This window comes from Arctopsyche grandis, chromosome 4 (genome assembly GCF_051622035.1).
Source record: "Arctopsyche grandis isolate Sample6627 chromosome 4, ASM5162203v2, whole genome shotgun sequence".
NCBI classification, from domain to species: domain Eukaryota; kingdom Metazoa; phylum Arthropoda; class Insecta; order Trichoptera; family Hydropsychidae; genus Arctopsyche; species Arctopsyche grandis.
Window position 1 is genome coordinate 18,886,687 of NC_135358.1, and position 21,735 is coordinate 18,908,421.

The 21,735-nt window shown below is 35.7% G+C and overlaps 1 protein-coding gene across 1 annotated transcript in view; it reads left to right on the plus strand.

Moving 5' to 3' along the window:
* The first annotated feature begins 1,838 nt into the window (after positions 1-1,838).
* The window catches only part of LOC143910845 (uncharacterized), a 51,321-nt gene continuing 31,424 nt past the window's right edge, over positions 1,839-21,735 (plus strand). Inside the window, exons 1-9 of the mRNA XM_077429442.1 lie at positions 1,839-2,069; positions 2,228-2,425; positions 2,525-2,741; positions 2,808-2,997; positions 3,073-3,794; positions 3,873-4,056; positions 4,143-4,300; positions 9,112-9,252; positions 16,741-16,803. Of these exons, the coding sequence (XP_077285568.1) occupies positions 2,001-2,069; positions 2,228-2,425; positions 2,525-2,741; positions 2,808-2,997; positions 3,073-3,794; positions 3,873-4,056; positions 4,143-4,300; positions 9,112-9,252; positions 16,741-16,803 (1,942 nt within the window). The 5' untranslated portion in view covers positions 1,839-2,000. The remainder of the gene's footprint in view (positions 2,070-2,227; positions 2,426-2,524; positions 2,742-2,807; positions 2,998-3,072; positions 3,795-3,872; positions 4,057-4,142; positions 4,301-9,111; positions 9,253-16,740; positions 16,804-21,735) is intronic.

Sequence of the window (21,735 nt, forward strand, 5' to 3'; positions counted from 1 at the left end):
TGTTTCCAACATCGATGTTCCTTACTTGCAAATATTCAACGGTTCATTATATTTCCCCCCATTCAGGAACTTGCTTGAGAGTCATCCAATCGAAAGCATTACATTTTTTTAATGATTGGGACCACTTATCAATGCAGTGTTTAAGAAATCGACAGTCTGTTTTTGGAGAAAAGTTTAGGGAGAAAACGGGACAAATTGTAATACGGGATCGAGTAATGAAATACAGGAAATGTCCCGTATATACGGGACGTATGGCAACCCTAGTTAAAACATAGCAAAACCTTTTTATTATTCTGTCTATTGAAGTGTTCAGTATTTTTTTTAAATAAAGGTTAATTATTTAAAACGTGTCTAAATCATTATATCTATTAAAAAATAAAAGGTAGGGAGGCGCGGAAAAAAAAAGGGAAAAAAAAAGTTTTTTTTAGGGAGGCGCAGTAGCATAAAGTTTGGAAACCGCTGCCCTAGATTGAACCGCCCCTAGAAAAATATCCTGTGTGCGCACCTAACTAACGCCAATTGAAACAGTTAGTAATGACATGAACCCCTTCAAGGGTATAGAAGATAATCTTATTTTTAAACATTAAAATCCAAATACCCGTTGACTTTTATATAACGTTTTTATGACTTTTATATTGTCACGGATATTCCATTAGATCCGTCTTGTTGAAGCGTGTGGAATCTATTGTCGATTTGGGTATCACTTTTGATCCTCAGCTCACCTTTCACAACCATATCAAGAAAGTCGCTGACGTTTCCTTTCGTCGACTTGGATTTGTTTTGAGATATGCAAGATTATTCTCCAATCCTTTGTCTTCTCGCTTGCTTTTCAATTCGCTTGTGAGAAGTAAGCTAGAGTATAATGCGATTGTGTGGAATCCGCATGAAGCAAATTACTCTCTGATGATTGAGAAAGTGCAAAAAGCATTTCTTCGTTTCCTATATAGGAAAGAATATGGGTATTACCCATATCTCTACCCCACTCCTTTCCTTTTGGGCATGCTTGGGTATAATTCCCTTGAACTTCGGAGAAACTTCTCTTTAACTCGTTTCGTTCTCCTGCTCTTACGTGGTAATACGTCATGCCCGTTTTTGCTGGAGCAGTTGGGACTTTATGTCCCTAATCACTATGTGCGTGGTAGACATCATCATTTGCTGGCTGTACCTCCTGCCCGCACAGTCCTTTTTCGAATGGCTCCTATTCCAAGAGCTATTCGACTTCTTAATGAAATCGTTGCTGCCGAGACTGAATGTGATATTTTCCACCTTAGTGAGCGTAAATTGTCGGAAATTACTCTAACCCATTTATCTGGTAGTCTGCGCTCATCATTGTTTTCATGATTGATTGTGATTTATGAGTGAAATTTTGATTAACTCTCTTCCATTTGGGCCTTACAGGGATGTTTTGTATTTGTAGTTGTTTCTTACATATTTATTGAAACTGGCTGTAGGTGCAAGGCATTCCTTATGCTATATTTTATTTGATATTTTTACTTTATCTGTTATCATTAAATGCTATTTTTTATGTTTATGTATGGATGTATTTATGTTTATGTTTAATTGTTATTTTTTTTTTTGTGTTATATTTTTTGACCATTGTGGCGCTTTAGGAATTCCTGTTATGCCACAATGGTCTGTTTAGAATAAATAAATAAATAAATAAATAAATTGAAGAATAACCAACGAATGTAACAGTGAAAGGGAATATTTAATTTCAGTATTTAATAACTCGCATGCCAAAATAACATTGAGCCGATATTTCTCTACACAGAAATATAGATAAATAAAGCGTAGAAAGATATGACATATGTTGACATAAGTAGGTGACGTTGCATGTTGTTACGGCCAAAATCAGAAAAAGGAATCATCTGTCGAGTATCGATCGATATTAGTGACGTGCGGCTGTCAAGCCGTTCGGCTGTTGTGGGTGTTTCTTGGCTATTGGTTGACTGATTGTTTTCACTTCTCTTGGCTCCGAACTTCAAGTCGTCTTCGTCATCATGTCGACCATCTCAGAGCCCATCCTCAACATTCTGGTGGTGGGCTTTCACCACAAAAAGGGCTGCCAGGTTATGTCACCAATCAATAACATACACTTAACGTAAATGAGACAAATTCATAATCAATTTTGACACGTTTACAACACATTTGTACTATGTGTATTTTTTAATGGATCACAAGGTCATTAAACAAACTTATAATAACATTTTGTATCTTTATTTAACAGATTGAGTATTGCTATCCAGAATTAATACCAGGGTCGCCAAATGAGTTACCCCCTGCTTGGAGACATCTTCCAGCTCTAGCTTTACCTGATGGATCTCACAATTTTCATAGTGATACGATTTTCTTTCATTTGCCTGGATTAACTCAGCCGGCGCACACGGTATACGCAATCTCTTGTTTCCGACAAATTCCAATCGAGGTTAGTATTACTTTATCAAATATCAATGTAAAAAAACCGGTATATAAACATATGCAAGTTCTAATAGAAAAAGTAAATATGTTTTGTAAATCATTTCAGCAAGTGTCTCAACGCACGTCTGATATGACTCGTAGTTCCGTTCAGAAAAGCGTATGTGTTATATCAAAAGAACCTCTTTATGGACATTTAGCCATAAAACTTGAATTAGTGGTACGAGCTTGGTTTAGAAGAGGAGATTTTTCCTGTACTCGAATTCTTGAAGACGCCTATAGGCACTTAAATGGCTGCCCAACCCTCAAGGAACAAATATTTGAAGGTAAAATTTCATAAACATTATTACAGATGAAAATTACAAAATAACATCGATTAATTTATGTTTTAGGTTTATCGGTATTAAATCTCGTTGAGACATGGCGACATAAATCAGTGCTGATCTTCAAACTTGTATTGCTTCAAAGAAAAGTCGTCTTACATGGATCACCAGCAGGACCAGTCAGTGCCTTTCTCTTAACTCTACTATCCCTCTTCCCAGAATGTATCCAAAATGGTCTTAAAAAATCAGCAAATATTGTGTAGGTTTTTTATATTATACATTATCTATGATCATTTATTTTTAAGTATATAAATATTTTTTTGTTATTTTATAGATTATCTCGTCCAATGTCTCCAACTCCTCCCGCTGATCTCAACAAAATAACATTGTGCAATGCTCAAGAAAAAATAAATAACGATACCCAAGATCACGTTAACTCCTTTGACATTGATCAACCATTTGATTTTAAAGATAGATCATTAGATAACAATGAATTACTTTCTAACAGCATTGATTCTGATAAGTTAGATAAGACAGATTATATTTTTAATGACAACATTGATATCGGAGAAAGAGAAAAATGTCACAGTGTAGGTGAAAAATATAAAAGTGTTAAAACATTGCCAGAGTCTCATTCTACACCTTCGATGGTGAGAGACATGAGTGTCAACGGTCTTACTAATTTAGCTGCAAGTGTTGAATTCATAGAATGTGGCCTACCACTGAATTTGTTTTCTGAAGGATATTTATGTTTACCTTACTTATCTCTACAATATATGGATCTCTTATCTGACCCTGCTGTGAAAGGGTTTTTAATTGGGGCGTCAAATGTGCTTTTTAAACAAAAACGTCAATTGTTTGACGTGCTAGTGGAATCTTCAGATTTGCGTATTGAGACGGCCGACTTCAATCTCAGACGACAACTACAATTGTCCACAGAAGATTTAAGATTCGCTGATCATTTAGTTAGACATGGAAGTCTTCAAGGCGATGAATGGATTCGTGATCAGTTTTATGGATATTTACTTTGTATGCTGAGAACTTCTTTATTACCCGGTTTGCATAATGCTCCAATCTTACTTTTGCATTAAATTAATTTTTAAACTGCTTTTTAACTATGAATATTTAATTCAGAGGGAAGTCGTGAAATAGATCATTTCAATGCATACTTCATATCTGCCCTTAAAATGACAGATGCATATAAAGAATGGCTTGTTGAAGTTGAAAGAGAAGTAACTGATATGTTTACAAACATGCCACCGGGACATCCTTTCGCTGGTCAATTATCTGTTACAGATATGAAGTTAAGACTAGCTCAGTACGTTTTTTTATTATAATCATGTTTTGTTGTATTATAGTTTTGAATTTTAATATTGTACTTAATTAATATCTGTCAATTTATAGCACAATGTCAAGTACTGAAAGTGGAAGAAAAATGACACAAGCTGTTGTTAACACAGGACGTGCTGTGGCTTCAACATCTCGTGTAGTTGGAGGCGCATTATCACAAGCAAAAGGTGCCTTATCTGTATGGTGGAGTACCCTCACAACACCAAGTCCTCAAGCAGAAAATGCACCTGCAGCAGAAGCAGACTTTGAAGTTCTAGAATCCTCAACAAAAGATGTTAAACCTACTACTAATAATGTGGAAAACTATTGTGATAATGTGTTGATTAAAAAAGATAATAGTGGAATTTTTGTGAAAGTCGATCCTCAAGAAGTAATAAATAATATTTCGAATTATTCAGAAATGGATAAAAACCCTGACACTGGCAAGCTCAACAGTATCGGTAATGTAATTGATCAAAATTATACTAATTCTGACCTTACGAATGAGTAAAAAATTCTAAGTATTTGGATGTGTGACTGCAAATGAATGCAAACTCTGTTGTGTATTATATTTTTTTTAATAATCACTGAACTAAAATAGTCTAAATGTATTAAAAAGTCACTTGTCGATTAGGTTAATTCCTGTTATGTGATAAATATTTTAATGATTCAAGCACAAGCACATACATACACATACATATATATTTTTATCTCAAACCTCATGGTTTCCGAACATTGATAATATAACTACATATATATGTACATATTCATAATCGAAGTACATAATTATTTTGAAATTGATTTTATATGACGTAAACAACCAAATGTAAATATCAATTAATCAATAATAACAAATGATGCGAAAAATATTGTAAAATCAATCATAATTTTCCTCAAAACAAGAATTTACTAACAATATTATAATTTTTAAGTAGCAGTTAAAGTTTTTTTAGCATTCCTTATTTTTATAAATATTTTATAAAATTACAGAGTTTTTAAAAGAAACTTCTGATAATGGAGCTTCTAGGAAGTTTATGGCTGTATCATATATAAGTACTTTAACTTTATTTCGAATTGATTTTATTCGTCATATTTAGTATCAAAGAGTATCAAATCTTCAAAATATTGATGCTGTTCCATTTATTTTTCTTTTTCTAAAAATGTCATTCGTTCAAACTATAATGCATATGTATTTAGAATTAAAATTGTGTATGACAATACATTGAAAATATTCTATTATATACCTAGTTATGTTGTTTTTAAGAGAAGAATGCAATTTTTTTCTTGCCAGATAATATCAATTTTATAAATGTTATTATTTTGATTTTGTTATTTTTTTTAGAGATTTTAAAGCAATGGTACAAATAAAAAAAGTATCTTTGTTTTTTATGATCATATTCACATTTTGAGAATTATTTATTTATACTATCTAATACTCGTTTTTATTTATATTTATACATATATGTGATTATTGAAAAAAAAACAATAAAAATATTATTTATAAAACTTATTTTTTGTGAATCTTTCGTGCATTAAATATGAAGAATGTCTTTGATTACATACAAATTCAAATTAGAAATTTACATTGCTCTTGTTTGGAAAACATCAAATACATATAAGCAAGTGTGTGTGCTTTGTGATAGAGGATGTGTTAATTGTGTTATTAATTTAATTAATCCTAGGCTCTAAATTGCAATTGCGAAATACATATTGGCTAGTAAAAAATTATGTTCGCTTTGATTCAAATTAAAGATAAAAATATATTTTGTAATCTGAAACAGTATTCATTTCTTAAAATTGAAGAAGTATAAACTAAATGAAATTTCTTATCTAAAATTTGAGTGGTCATCATGTCATTGAAAATTTCATTAGACTTCTTTGAGAGCCCACTGTCTATAATTCATTTACTAAATTAATTGTGTTGTTTCACCTTTGTGACGGGAGATAGATATTCCTAAAATATAGATAATTTTTTTATGAAAAATACTTACTGAAGTCATCGATTTTGAACATAATATTTCTTTTCTGGCATACAAACACAATTTATCTACCTAGAATAAAATTTTAGCGTTTACTAACAATGTTCAAAAGGGAAGACCGATAATGTTTCATATGTATTTTTATTTCACGTTTACTGGTCATTGGGGGCTTGAAATAAAAGATTACATATGTATATACGTGGCTAGATAATTGTATTATTGGAAACAAAAACAAAAGAAAGTGCAAACACAAAACAGTTTCTAATACTACATATATTCATTATGTAACAAACTTCACCTGTTTCATCATAGGCGCATACTTTAACTTAAGTTTTTTAAAGATAACTGATTTTAAAAATATTTTTTAATTTAATTTAATGATCACATATAGGTTTTTCTACTTATATGGACGATTAACATACTTATTCCTCAATAGCACATTTCATATATTACTCTAACAGTGCTACCATCCTAACACGTGTCACATTTTTATTTATTTTATTTTTTATTTTACATATATACCAGGAAGGCCTTACAGGTAAATCCCAATGCGCCTTCCTGGCCAATTACAAATACAAATGCAGCATTTTTTTATTATAAGTCGTTGAATTGCGAGACACTGAAAAAACTCGCAAATTAACGAGACATCTATGAATTGTACATAAATTTTTATTGTACATCCATCAAATTTCAAATAGTGGTGACATAGTAGGTAGGAAGGATTTTTAGCCAATTTTTTTTCCGGGAACCGTTTCAACAATGAAATCAGAGAAAATTGGCAAACTCTGATAGGAAACAATCAACCTGGAGTCACAAATCCAGGTCTGACCAACAGCATACTCTGAAAAATTCATTTTCATTCAGGGATAGAACCCGGCACCTTCTTGACGGTAAGCAGAAGCTTAACGTCCGAGCTATGCTGCTGCTACATAAACAGCTGCATCAAAATAAATGTAATTCATCTCCCCTATAAGTTCTAAAGTAGGTATATAGCGTAAGTTTTAATTTTGAAAACCATCACTCGACTATTATATTTTATTTTGTTTTTATGCTGTTTTGTCTGATAATTGGATATTTTAATTTAACGACAACAGCATAAAATAAAATCATCCATTATTATTTATTTTATAGATACATGTTTATTCTTTTTCAAACACCAAATTAGTTATTCTATAATCTTAATTTATCGTACAATATCTTCTTTTCGAGGTTTCTTATGATATAAATGACATATTAGGGCTTTTGTTGTGTTAACCAATTTATAGAATTTAGCAATTATTGGTTTTTACAAACTTTTTTTTCTGATACGATCTATCTTAATTATTTTTAAAATTCATCTTAATCCATTTTCATTTTAAATCTATTAATAATATTAAGTACAACTTAACTTTCCGTAATTTGTAACTATATTTATAGACTCACTCAGTTTATAATACAGTTACATCATCGTCATCATAAAAATTATATCATCACTAGCTGAACCCTGCATGCGTTGCAATGCCACAATAACGCATGCAATTCCTGTTCCCGTCCTTGTTCCCGTTCCTTTCCCGTTCCCTTTCCCATTTTTCGGAACAACGCAGGCAGCGAACACCCTGGTTGCGACGCGAAAACATTTGAAATTATAGCGAATGACACTCATTCCCGTTTTTCCCGTTTCCGTTCCCATTTTTTTTTTCACAGTAATCTTCCCGGACATGCATACAACAAATCCTGAAAGTTCCATCGTAATCGCTTCAGTGGCTTAGGAGCCTATTTGAGACACACACACAGACATTAATTTTTATAAACATATAGATTATTTAGAGCCGTTCAACGTACACTGTTGGATGAAGGCCACTCCAACACACTTTCGTTTGTTTCTATTTTGCGCAACTCCCACCCATCTCATGTCGTAAAATTTTCTGATTTGTCCAACCCCCTTTTTGTGGTCTTCTTTTCACCCTTTTAAATTCTCTCAAGTACCATTCCAAAACGTATCCACTGTTTTTCCATTCTTATAGCTACGTCACTCGCTCATTGCCAGTTTAATCATTGAAAAAGTTTAATATACAATACATATAAATAATTGATCATCACTATGCCCCGCCATTAAATAATCAGTTCCAAACTAAACGAAAAAGTCCCTTTGAATAAAAAATAATCACTAATATGAGCCTCGGTCTAGTTTCAAAACATTATATTTAATTTTATAGATTTTTATTGTTCATATACATGTTCAGAACACATTTCAAGTCTAAAACTTTTTAATAGCTAACGATCTAACCATCAATACAGATCATGATTCTATTATCGCGAAATTTCAAAACAACGCGGATTCGCGACTGATTATCACGATACTGACCTATTACACCATCAATACACCGGATCGCAATACGCGTGATAATATTGGTAGTGTAATATTCCCCAATCTATTTTTCATGCTGCTATTTATGATATTATTTTATTTTATCATAATAGAAAAAAAAAACTTAAAAGCGTGTCTAAAATTAAAATAATATATGTATTTATATATTCCGTCATTTAGAGGATTTCGCGGGGATAGAGTTTTGAGAGCGAAATTGAAGTGATATGTGATTTGGCCTAAAGTGAAGAAAAACACGGTCGGAAAAGAGAGGGACGCGGGGCGAGTGCAGTGTGGTGTGTAGTGTGCAGTGTGGAGTTGGCGAACGTGTTTGTTGTGGGCAGTGCGCATGCGCGCGCGCGCCGCTAATTGACGTTGATGTGAGTGTTGTGTCGGCGTGTCGTGATCGGCTCCTGGCTCGCGTCGGACAGTGCGAGTGCGAGTGCGGGAGATCGCCGGAACGGAACCGGCAGTGGGAACGGAAACGGGAACGGGAACGGGACCGGGAACGGGAACGAGAACGAGAGCGGGAATGGCGAGCGGCTAGCGGGCAGTGGCCGGCGACCCGGGAAGAGCGGAGAGCGGAGGCGAGGAGAGGCGAGCAGAGGAGAGGAGAGGCGAGAAGAGACGGCCGCCGCAGTGGCTCGCGCTCCAGCCGCCGGCCGCGCGCCCAACCCGCACAGGGGCGCGCCAACTCCCGTGGCCGTGGTCGTGGCCGTCGCGCCGCCGCCGCCGCCGCCGCCGCCCCACTCGTCCAGAGTCATTGCTGCCGCCCCTTCCCGCCCGCCCCCGCCGCCCCCCAACCCGCCCAACGCCGCCGCCCCCTCATCGATCGGCGGACAGCGCCGCGCCCGCAGACCAGGTACACTCCACTCCACTGCATTCACCTACACCCGACCACTGACCAGTGACAGCTCCGACTTTGAGGTTATGTCCCCGCCCCACACCCCACAACCCACCCGCTCACCTCTCGCCCCTCGCCTATGTGCCGCGCGCGAAAAAAATGGCCGTCTGCGATCCCGTTCCTCCTACGATAGTGTCGTGTCGTGTCGTGTCGTGTCGCTCGCCCGTCCGCCGCCTTATCGACGCCGCTATTTTCAATCCGGCGACTTGTTTTTCCGGCCCGATAAAGCGCAGATAAAACCCTAACTAAGCAAATCGCAAATCGCAAATCGCAAATCCGCCACTCTTCACTGTAAACATTCTCTTCTTTTGTGCGAAATAGTGAAAACGAGCGCTCGTCTACTCTCGTAGTGTTGGTCCGCCATTCGAAGAGAGCAGAGCAGAGCAGAGCAGGTATTGACGTGCGCGCTTCCTTTGTGACCCGCCCTCCGCGCCCCCGTGCCCTCTCCTCCCCTCCCCTCCGAGGAGTTGGCACGTGTCCTTTTGACGAGAGTCGACAGTCGACAGTCGAGACCCAAAACCGTGCATGTCCGTCCGCTGACAGACACGACACGCCCTGCCCTGCCACCGGCTTCCTAACACCGACCAGCTACGTGCATACTCTCGCCTTGGACACGATCACGAGCACTCGATGAAACGGTCCAACTACCGTTTCGTCGAATCTCCTCAATTTCTTCTAATCCATTACTTGGTGCGTTTTTCGACGACGCCGTCTCTTGGTTCGTGCGAAAACTGTGACCCGCTCGCGTCGACGCGATGACGTCTCGGTTCCCTTCGACGGAATCTTCTCAGATCGTGTTATTGATTGTCGACGGTATCCGTTTCCTCTCCATCCAAGTACACGTTCCGGAATGCGCCGCGGATAAAACTTATCGAGAAGCCAGTACTTCATCTAAATTGCATGCATTTTTTTTTTTTATTACCATTTTGTATGTCAGCTGTCATTCAATCGGCTCGCTTTTCAAAAACAGTCTACTCCCATAACGCGCTGTGTCGGTTCGACGAAATTTTATAATAAAAACATGCTACTTTAATTCACAGATCTAGCGCTGTACGAGAGAGTCGACTGTATTTTCATTGCTATTTTTAATTTTATGTAAATAAACAATCCTATATGATTTTTAGGATGTTATACATATACATGTAAACACTTTTTCCTACAATGAAGCGAAATTCCGTGTGACTCGAATTATGCTGCAGTCGAAGTGTTATAATATATTTACTCGAAAGAAGTATGGAACTGTATATGCTTGGCATAATGAGGAAAGACAGGTAACGGAATACGTGAGTGAGAAGAGATTGAAATGGGCGAGCCGCGTGACTAGAAGAATGGACGAAGGGTGGATAAAAGAAGCATTAGAATGGTACCCTAGAGAATCCAAAGGGGTAAAAAGAAGACCGCAGGGAATATGGGTGGACGAAATTAGGAAAATGTGTGGGGTAAGATGGATGATAGTTGCGCAAAACAGATGAGTGGAAGCGTTTTGGAGAGGGCTTCATCCAGCAGTGAATGGTGAATGATAATGATGACTGCTTTTCGTGAAACGTCACATGAAGTCGAAAAGTCACATTTTTGTTTTTAACACATTCTTAGGGTTATCGCGATATGAAATATTTTCCGTCGTTCGTAATAGTAAGTAATATTATCGCATTGATTCCTAAAGCAATAGATAAAATATCTGAACTGTCAAAAGAGAATATATATGTATGTTACTTGAGGCGAAACTATATTTTCGCCTGTAGAAACAACGTCTACTAGTTGATTTATATTCGAATATGAATTATATTAAAACACCAGATAAAATATACAACCTGCAATACACTTTGACAGTGACATGTATAACTATAGAATGAAGCATTAGTAAGAAAACAGTGCTCAAATAAGCCATTTATATCTTATGGAACCTATTTTGTAAATGTATAAAAAACGAGTTACTGATTTCAAATGTTTATTTTCTTAATTGTTGTTTTTTTTTTTTTAGATTTTAAGTGAATAACAAATCATTGTGCATCCATAGAATTACACTACGCAGCACTTTTCGATATTGTGAATTATCGAAATTTTATTCTCCATACAGAAAAAAATTTACTTCAAATCGCTGGAAATGCTAGAAAGAGTTCTCGTAGTTTTAAAATGAAAGTGTCTTCGTTGTGTTTGTAAAATCGATAAATCGCTTTAATATTGGCACGCTATTTCGGAGTGTACTTGTGTCGAATAAAATAAAATATTTGCTGAAACCAGAAAATGACTAGCCTACAGTAGGGTAGATCGTGATCGATCGGCAGATTGCGCAAACAAAGTAAACACCCCCTATAAATAGTCTGCACTTAATATTACAGCTAACGACTAGTATTGCAAAATACGACTAGACATTTTTATATTATCCTAGCCTAATTTAATCGAATTTTTGCATTGTTATTATAATGAAATCGGTTTCGCACTATTCATAAAGCTGCGTACGTTGATGGTTGATCGCCATCACAAAAAGTTATAATTTGTACTGTGTGTTGTGTTTTTTGGCTGTGAAAGGATATGATAAGCTGTTCAAATTTGCAGTGTTCTCGTAATTTGGCGCACAGCTGTTCTCTCATATATCGCTTCTGTTCCAAATTACGAGTGCAAAAATCTGTCTGCGTTTAAATTTTCATAATTGTTTCAATTTAATTAAAATTAAATCGTTCGCTTGTCAAACGATCTGTCATGTTTTCCTTTTAGCGATGAGAGTATTAATGTATTTAAACAATTAATCATATGGCGAAACTGGCATTTTTCATTGCTTGTCAAAATTTGCGTAATTTTTCATTTGATTGTATTTTTATTTCGATTTCAGATGCAAAATCCTCTGCTCAGTTCCCAACGCGACATATTATCTGTCAGAACAAATAATTACTTCAATTTTATAATTTTATTTCAATTTTTTCACGTTCTAAAAGTTTACCATTGTTAAAATTGGGCTTGTTGAATGAATTCTTGAAGTTGTCGTATTCTATTTTGCAGCATTCGTGTCAATCGTTTATTTGCTTGTATGTACATATTACTTTTGTAAATTTCGTATGCATAATTAGTGTTACGTGTATTGGAAAACATCGATTTTCACGGATTTTACGCTCTTGCAAATTCCGAATTTCATTTGTTTATCTCTTACATGTTTGTTATTTCGCAATGTCCTAAAACAGTATAAATCTCACTGTATTTTTTTATTAATTTCATATTATGTTTCGTCCAAAACACATTTGTTTTAAGAACCAAACAAGATATTTTCTTAATAATCCTTAATCTTTACCGCAGAATCATACGGCACGACTTGTCGAGGTAGACTCCGTCTGTGAATGGGCGTTTCTTCGTGTCATTGTTAATTCGTACGATCCTATTATTTCTACAGGTTTCTCCTACATTTTTTCTACAGGTTTCTCCTAAATTCAGGGGCTGATTTTTGATCTGGGTGCCATAGCATAGATAAGGCATGCTAGCATTGTTTTACATGCGCAAAACCTCTTGTGTGGCTGCGCCTTAAAAGCGCAAATGGTCTGCTATGTGTGGAACTTTGGGCTTCTCATGAAATGTCCGAGTTATGTGTGGAGCTTTGGGCTTCTCATGAAATTTCCGAGTTGTGTGATGATTAATTGGTTTCAATATAACCAGTGGTGTAGTTCTAAATAAAAAAGTACCATGGTGGTATTTAATTTTTACGACCCCTCACCCCCCCCCCCCCCCGATTTTTTGTTACTTAAAAAATATATATCCTAATATTGTTTTACAAATTTTTAATAAAAAAAAATCAATTGCTAATTATCTTGAAAAGTCAATCAAAATGGTCCGAGATTTGATTTCGGCATCAGTCAAAGTATCTATATTTTTTCAATGGATTGTTGTTGGGATGTTTTTAAAAAAAATTCTGCATTAAATGTTAAGACGAAAGTCTGCTCACAATATTTGGTATACAAAATTTTATATGAAATACTAGCTGCACCCGGCATGCGTTGCAATGCCACAATAACGCATGCAGTTCCCGTTACCATTTGTCGGAAAAACGCATATGAAATTATTGCGTTGCAATGACACTCGTTTCCGTTCCCGTTTTTCAACGATTTTTTTTTCACAGTCAGCTTCCCGGACTGCATACAACAAATCCTGAAAGTTACGTCGTAATCGGTTCAGTGGTTTAATAGCCTATTCGAGACACATTGACAGACAGATTCATTTTTACATACCTCTTCTTATTATATATAAGCAAAAATATTTTTTAATTGTACTCGAAAAACATTTTTTTTTATATCAAAGTACCAGGGCGGCGACCTGGCCCGACTACACCGCCGAACATTTTTCTCTTTCTGTACTCATATTTCACAAGCGAGATGGATGAATGAAATTAGAAAAAAATGTTTGGATAAGTTGGATGAGAGTTGCTCAAAACAGATACGATGGAAGCGTATCCAACTGTAGATTGTGAATGGGCTTTTTTTGGCAATGTTGCCATTCGAAAAGTCTACTTATTATTTTGCATTATAGTCTATTGAAATTACATTCCAGATGTGTTCCACAATGTCGTCCCGGAGTTCGTTCATTCATGTACATATATCCATCGAACATCATCTGATCAGTTAGTGGTGTCGCATGCGGTGCAAACGTAGTCAAACGCGTTGATTTCGTCGCATCAAATGGTGGACTTAAGTATGTAGGTGTATTGTTGTCCGTAGCCGCGTCACGGGGCCACGGATACAGAGACGAACTTCGATCGACATAATGCCATCGCCACAACGAGCACATCCGACACTATGGCTACCTGCGCACGCGCATATCACACCATCACAAATAAGAAAGTCTCGTGTACATGTATACCTACGTATTTATAATATGCTCGTGTGTTGTTCGCTTCTAATGCACCCTCCTCGAGATTCGTAATCGTGAATGTTCCCGAATGACGTTCTTCGTCGGTAACAGCTGTTACTCGCCATCGACTATGCTCGGTACGTACATACATACGTTCGGTTCGGTTCGGTTCACCTTTCTTCAAATTTTTACCCACGCATGTAAATGGAGTGTTTGTGCATGGGTAGGATCCACCCTTCGTATTTGTTTTTTTTTTGTCGTTGGTTGGGGTCTACGATTTTGTCGACAGGATGAAATTCGCCTGATACGGTTTTGCTCGCGGGCTCAAACTTTTAAAATGGTTGTTCTGTTAGTTGGTGAGTTCAATCTCGTATAGCTACTCCCCTATTGTTAATTTGGACGGTGGTTTTTTTTTTAGTGTGTCCTTTTTATTAGTTGTTTTTCTTAACTTTTTATCCCTAATGGGCGCATCGAGTGTTCATACTTAAACTAACATCAGGGCTGTGGAGTCGCGAGTCGTAAAAAATCAACCGACTCCGACTCTCTTTTTTTTTAATATTTTCTTTAATTTCATTGAAGTAAATCCAGTAATAAATTTTATTTAATGATTTCTTTATAAAAATCATGAATTACATCTTCTCATATATAATTTCGTAAGAGACTTTATATGAATTTATGTTTGTTTGGGTCGTAGATTCCGCGACGTTCAATTTAATAAATAAACAAATGAATATAAAACTATTCAAATAAATTTAATAAAATGTTTACTATTGGATTGGCCATGTTTAAGCGGTTTACATTACAAATACCGAACAAAGCCGGTATTTGTAATATAAACGTATTTTGGTGTTGTGGCCAAGACCGATTGTTTCATACTTTTTACAAACCTCTTTTACGTTTCATTACATACCTCCTTTACGTTTCACTTACGATTACAATTCAGGAAAAAGTTTGTCTCTTATCCGATCGTTTTCATACTTTGCCATATTGCTCATTTTGGTCATCAATATAAGTAAATGGATCCTCCGCCATTACGATGGTGCAAAAATATCTTGTAAGACGCGTTTGATATCTGCCCGGCGAGATAGTCGTTGACGTTTATCCATCGTTTGTTTATTAGTTTTGAACATAGATGGCGGTAGTAAAATAAAATTATTGTTTTTATTCAAAATAATAATTTTATATACAAATTATAGAAGAGGTATGTTTTTAAAAAACTATATTTTATTACTTAGCTTGCAAACGATTTGGTCGTGTGAAGAAGTTTGGGTTCTTATCCGATCGTTTTCAAACTTTGTCATTTGAAATATAATTTAAGTGGAAATGACGTCCGCCATTACCATGGTGAAAAATAATCGTAATGGACACGTTTGAAAATACTGCATCTTCTTTCACGGTGACGTCTATCGTCCACTTGTTTCGCCCCCCTCTTGCTATGGCAGATTGAGCACTTCACCATACTCATGCTCAAAACTTAAGGGAGAGAATTGGTGATTTCTTAATCAGGTTTTTTATATATTGTCTTAAATTTATAAAAAAAAATATAGAAGAGGTTAGTTTTTTAAAAACATTTTTTTTGTTATTTAAATTGATTTGTTTGTGTATACCTATTTCATCATCATTATCATCATCTACAGCCGCTCACCATCCACTGCTGGATGAAAGTCGCCCAACACGCTTCCACTCGTCTCTGTTTTGCTTAACTCATCCATTTCACCCCACACATTTTCCTGTACCTATTTAATTACCAATAATTCAATAAATTGGGCTACATGTAAATTTTTAGTGATATAATTTTTATTACTAACAATTTTATACTTTGGCTTTCTTGCGTCGATCTTACTAAAATTGTTTAAGTTGGAGTCGGTAAATTTTGAAGCGTCTCCGCAGCCCTGATACAAATACACAGCAGTTACGTGAATAACCTCCGAGTGTCGCAAACAGTTTTGTAAAGTGACAGTATCGACGTTACATTGAAGAATATTAATAAAAATCGAAAACGCATTTCTCAAATAATTTAAGTGTGTATACTCGATGTTCAGATGCGCCTGTATAACCAATCAGTAACCCCTAATTTCTATTTTTCGTCTATGCCAAACTTTCAGAGTTGTGTTATGTTTATATTTGGCATTATTCGTATATTCCCGCCATCTAAAATTATGTTTTGGAATGAATTCATATTGTTAATTTGCAAGTCATTTTGAAGGGTATTCAACTGCATATTAAAACTCTTTTTTATTTGTTTTAGTCGTTTTATTTTCACTAACGAGGCTATAAATGTCTAATCTAATAGAAAATATTCAAGGTATTTTGGCGAATCTTTATTGATAGTGGAAAAATATTATCTTGGTATTTTTGATTAAATAATATTATACATGCATGTATATGTATGTATGTAGGTATTGTCTTCTCTCATAAGTTTTATTCACGATGATTTAATAATGAACTATCGACAAAAATATTTTAATTGTTTTTTTTGGTTCTAATGGTTCTAAAATTGTATTTGAAATTGACAAATTCGTATTTTGGAGAAACTAATATGTTTATTTGAAAATGTTGCTTGCGAATCGTCAATAATAATAATCTTTTATATTCAATTGATTTTATTTTTTTTAGGTTTCGATGGGAAACAGGCAAGAGCCGAAGGTATGACGGAAAGGCACTCATTCTCCGGTGGCGGTAAGTCAAATTCATTTCCTTATCTATTAATTTTAAGAACGATTATTACTCGTACGTGTCGCAAAACTAAAACAAAGACTTGACGATACATGCATACACAACATACATACATATTGAAACGTATACGTGCATACATACACCGATGTACGCAAACGTTAGCACACGCGCTTATACACAAATCGAGATTATTGATTTCTAAAATACGTTTTGACCCTTTCTTTCATCGGGATGTTTCCACCGCGCGTATTAGAAAACGTCAAAAATTAGGTCGAATAATCAGCGAGACTGCAATAATTCCGACCACCGTACAAGCACAATGACAGTTTTATGCAAAGACGGTGAGATTCTCCGCGTTTTAGAAAGTCGATTGTATATTATCGAACATTTTTTATACACACACATACATTTTCTCGTGTCTCCTTCAGTTTTTGATATATTTTTAGAATCAGTTCCGTTCAAATATTTAGGACAACCTCTGACCTTTGGGTGTACATATATTCTATGTACGTCGTCGTCGTCTCGTCAGTGATGAGCTGAATCGATCGATCTTTCCTACCAGTTTGTTTTCGACTGAAGTACTTACATAGTGAGTGCACTTTTGGTATATGTGTGTGTGTTCGTTGCAGCGGCGCAATGGGGCTATTTTCGCCAGCGGCTCACAATATGTGGCTCGCTCGCTCATTAGGCCCGCCGCCACTTTATCGATGCGAATCGCTCACCTACTTCCAACACTAGCGTAAACCGTGAAACGGTCGATCGATATGTTTCACTCTTTCTTCTTCGTTCGTTCGCTTCACGTTACCGTTTTTCCCATCGGGCAATCGCACAGAACGTGCCATTACGTCGCCCAGACTCAAATTCTCCTTTGCCGCTTTGCTCGTCTAGCTAATTGTCGCTGTGTGTGTGTGCTCGTTAGAATTTTGCCCGTTGAACAATCTGCGGATCGTCTTTTCTGTATAAACCTACTCTACCCGTATTTAGGTCTTTTCATTCGCCAGGTATAAATATCGTTTGGGGGGCTGTCGGCAATTATACACTTCGATTGCTGTACGTCTTGATAAGTTTTGGAAATGGTTGTGTCAACTTTATATATGGACTCGGCAACACCTGTCGTATAAAAATTGAAGACCATACAAGTCTCGCTAACTCGAAAATATCGAATTAATCGTTTTATCGTTTTTGCTGACACTTACTTTATAACAATGACAATCTTATTACTTTTGTACAGCGGCTTAAATTTGTAATCATAGATAGGACTCGAAATGGAAATTTTCACGAATGGAAGCGCTTCATAATTTTCAAAGCATGATTTTGATTTTTTTTTATTGTATTATAAATTAATAAATTATATGTATACAGAACAGCGCCGGGAATATAAATTTTACCACTGAGACAAAAGGAAAAATTTGCATCCCATATGGAATTTTATTTTTTGATTTTCAATAAATATTTCTTTAGCAAAAATAATACTCGAGGTAGAGCTAAATCTTAATTTAATGGGGGAGGGGAGGGGGTTATAGTTTATTTGTATTTTTAAATCATTACATTATAAAATGTTTAATATGAGATGTAAAAAAGTAATACATGGAATCATAAAACCTACTGCTTTGATCTTGCTAAAATCACAATAATAGTTTAGATAGTTTTCGGCTACAGATGCATAGATGCCTTTAGCGGAATTGTAATGTAAGGCGTTTTACTTGCAGTCAACAATTATGATTCCCGAGTGTTATAAATAGTCACCGGAGCCTGAGGGGGCCGTGTATTGTTCAAAGGTTGTAAATGCATTGTTAAAGGTTTGCCGAACAATGGATAGCACTGTGACTATCTAATTCTAAAATGTAAAAGGTAATATTTTTTTACATTATGAGTCATAATTTATAACTTATAAATTTTGACTCATAATGTAAAAAAATATTACCTTTTACATTTTACAATTAATATTATTTTCGGCAATTATTATTGATTTTTTTTTTTCAAAATTTACTAAAGGATTCGGAAATTTTGAATTTTTCACGAGAGGGAGCGCTACGTTTCTGAATTTTTCCCGTTCATTTCGATCCCTGATCATAGATTACATATAAATAATCCAAATTAAAAAGCTGCGTAGCTAAAACAGTACTACATATATGACCATTTCTTTTAATTACTAACGTAAATCCACCAGAATGCTTGATATTATTTAATGTAGAATGAATCAAAATTTAATGTAGGAATCCATAAATTCGAATCTTGTACCCGTAATATGTACATTGAGCGTGTATTTTCCAATGACTCGTTTTTTTATACTTTATTTAATAGATCAATAGATTAAAGTATTATGTTCGTGAAAGATTTTTTAGTACTTTTAGTATTTCAACAGGATTTCAATATTTCGAATTGTTAAAATACTGAATATTCGAGTTTAAAATAATGTCTCAAATCGAGAGGGACCAAAAACATTCATTCCATCCCCTGACTGATCTATGTAATTACATACGTTTTTATTATTCTCCAGTTCAAGTGAACACTGATTTTCCACCATCGTGATATTCTAAATTCGTATATTCAACATTTATACAATTCGAAATATTTATTTTGACAGCTTACCATTTCAACAGCCTTATTCAGTAACCGGCTACCTGTGCCACCGTATGGTGCTCGAGATCGTTTAAGGTGGCACTCCAAGTTTATCTAACTACTTATCTTCAATAATTACAGACATTTTTAGTTCGTCCATTATGAAATTCATCATAATACTGAAACTAATTCTAAAATTTAATTTTGAAAAATAAATTACGAACCATAAAGATCAAAATTGTGTCACCTGTTAATGTATCATTGTATTTAAACAATCATACAGTACAATTTTTTTTTTGTTGGGATAATTAACAATTTATTAAATTACATAAATTGATAAAAGAACATAATTATTTTAAGAAAAACCATTAAGAATTTTCGCATATTATAAAAAAGCCTAGTTTGGCCAGGGCAATATCCTTTTGCAGCGGTGCAAGTTGCCAATGGACCGCATTGCTAACATTCGTAATATCTAAATAATAATAACTTTTTATTCCAGGCGATAGGGAGAATAGTGCAATCCCCAACGCCCATATAGATAATAACATTATTAAAAAATAATAATAATAATAATAAGAACAATCAATCAAACATGTCCTTGGTACATACACTTTTTATTATTTTTTTAATAAATTTTTTTCCCCATGACTGATATCAATGGTATTGAACTTGTATATAAAAAAATTAGAGATTATAAATTTTAAAAGCATATTCAAATATTGGTGACAGTGGATAGGGTAGGGTGGTTTTTACCAATTTGGTGTAAGAACCGTTTCAACAATGAAATCAGATAAATTAACAAACTCGATAGGAAGCGATCGACGAGTTACCAATATCCAAGTCTGACCAGCAGCACTACAGATTACATTCGGAATGAATTATTTTCAATCGAGGTTAACCCATGGGATCGAACCCGGTTAACCTCTCGGTGGTTAGCATTAACCACCACCGAGCAATGCAGCTGGCTTTTTAATTAGTCAGGGGGAGAATTTGGGTTCTTGCGGTTCATAGAAAATATTCAACGTTTATTCTTATTTCCATTGATTAGTTCTTATAATTACAATCAATATTATCGTTCCCTACTTGTTTATAAAATATTTTTTCTATATACCTATATAATATCAAAATCAATGTTTGTCTGCCTGTCTGTCACGTATGCTTTCCTATACCATTCAACCGATTGCGATGAAACTTACACGTTTATGAGTTATTTTGTGCATGCTCGCGATGGTTCATGTAAAAAAAATCGGCCAAAAACGGGAACGGGAAAACCGGAATGAGTGGCATTGTAACACAATAATTGCAAATGCGCCACCTGCGTTGTTAAGGTAAAATAAACAAACAATTGAATAATTTCAAATGTATTTTTCCGACTAATTTTCCTTACTGTAATTTAATTTGATTATTAAGTATTAATTTGAAACTGAAACATTCACTTATCGAAACACATCGAGAAGCACGTGCCAAAACGTTGAATAAGTCAGATTGTCACGACGTTAGCTCGGAAACAGGAACGGCAATTGCATGCGTTATTGTAGCATTGCAACGCATGCCGGGTTCAGCTAAAATAATAATTCATTGAAAAATATAAAGCAGTTGCCCAGTTCAGTTCCGCATCTGGGGGTGATAATATTTTCAATCATGCCCTAATTATCACCATCCGGCCCTTACATATTCAGTCGCACTAAGCGCATAACATAATCACGATTTGCATGAACAAGTATTGCGTTTTATGTGACTGCGACTGTATGCAACACTATCCTGACTATACAGAGATTTAGTTGTTTCGCCAAAATAACACATCCAAACAGTTCTTCGAGCTTAAAATATGCATCGTTATAGTATTGCGGCAAATATGAAACGATCATATGACCAATTCTCGCTGTCCGATTAGTTGGTGTAATTGACATATTCTAGTGTGGGTTTTATCAGGTGTCCTGGCATGACGGAATGCGTGTAGAGATACGGTCCGCCACTTGCCCGTGTATTGATTTGTTCTCCCATTTACCCAAGGGGGTGAGAGTGGGTCCCCGCCGAGGAGCGCCACCAGAGCCACCTCTCGCTTCCTAGAATTTTACAAACACCCGACGGATGTTTGGGTGTGATCCCTCTCTCCCTCGCCTCGGTCCCTCCCCGCCGGCTGCCATTGCGCCCGTCCTTGTCCTCTATACAGGGTATGTAGATGTTTATATATGTATATGTATGTATGTATATCCGGGGATCCTGGCTCGCACTTCCGCACCCTTTTCGTCCTCTCCCCATCCGGGCGCGCGTGTCGCGTTAATTGGTCCACGACGACGATGACCTTCGGTGTAATTCACTGCGCTCGCCGATCCAATTCACCGCCATTTGCGTTGCATAATTAGCGAGCAA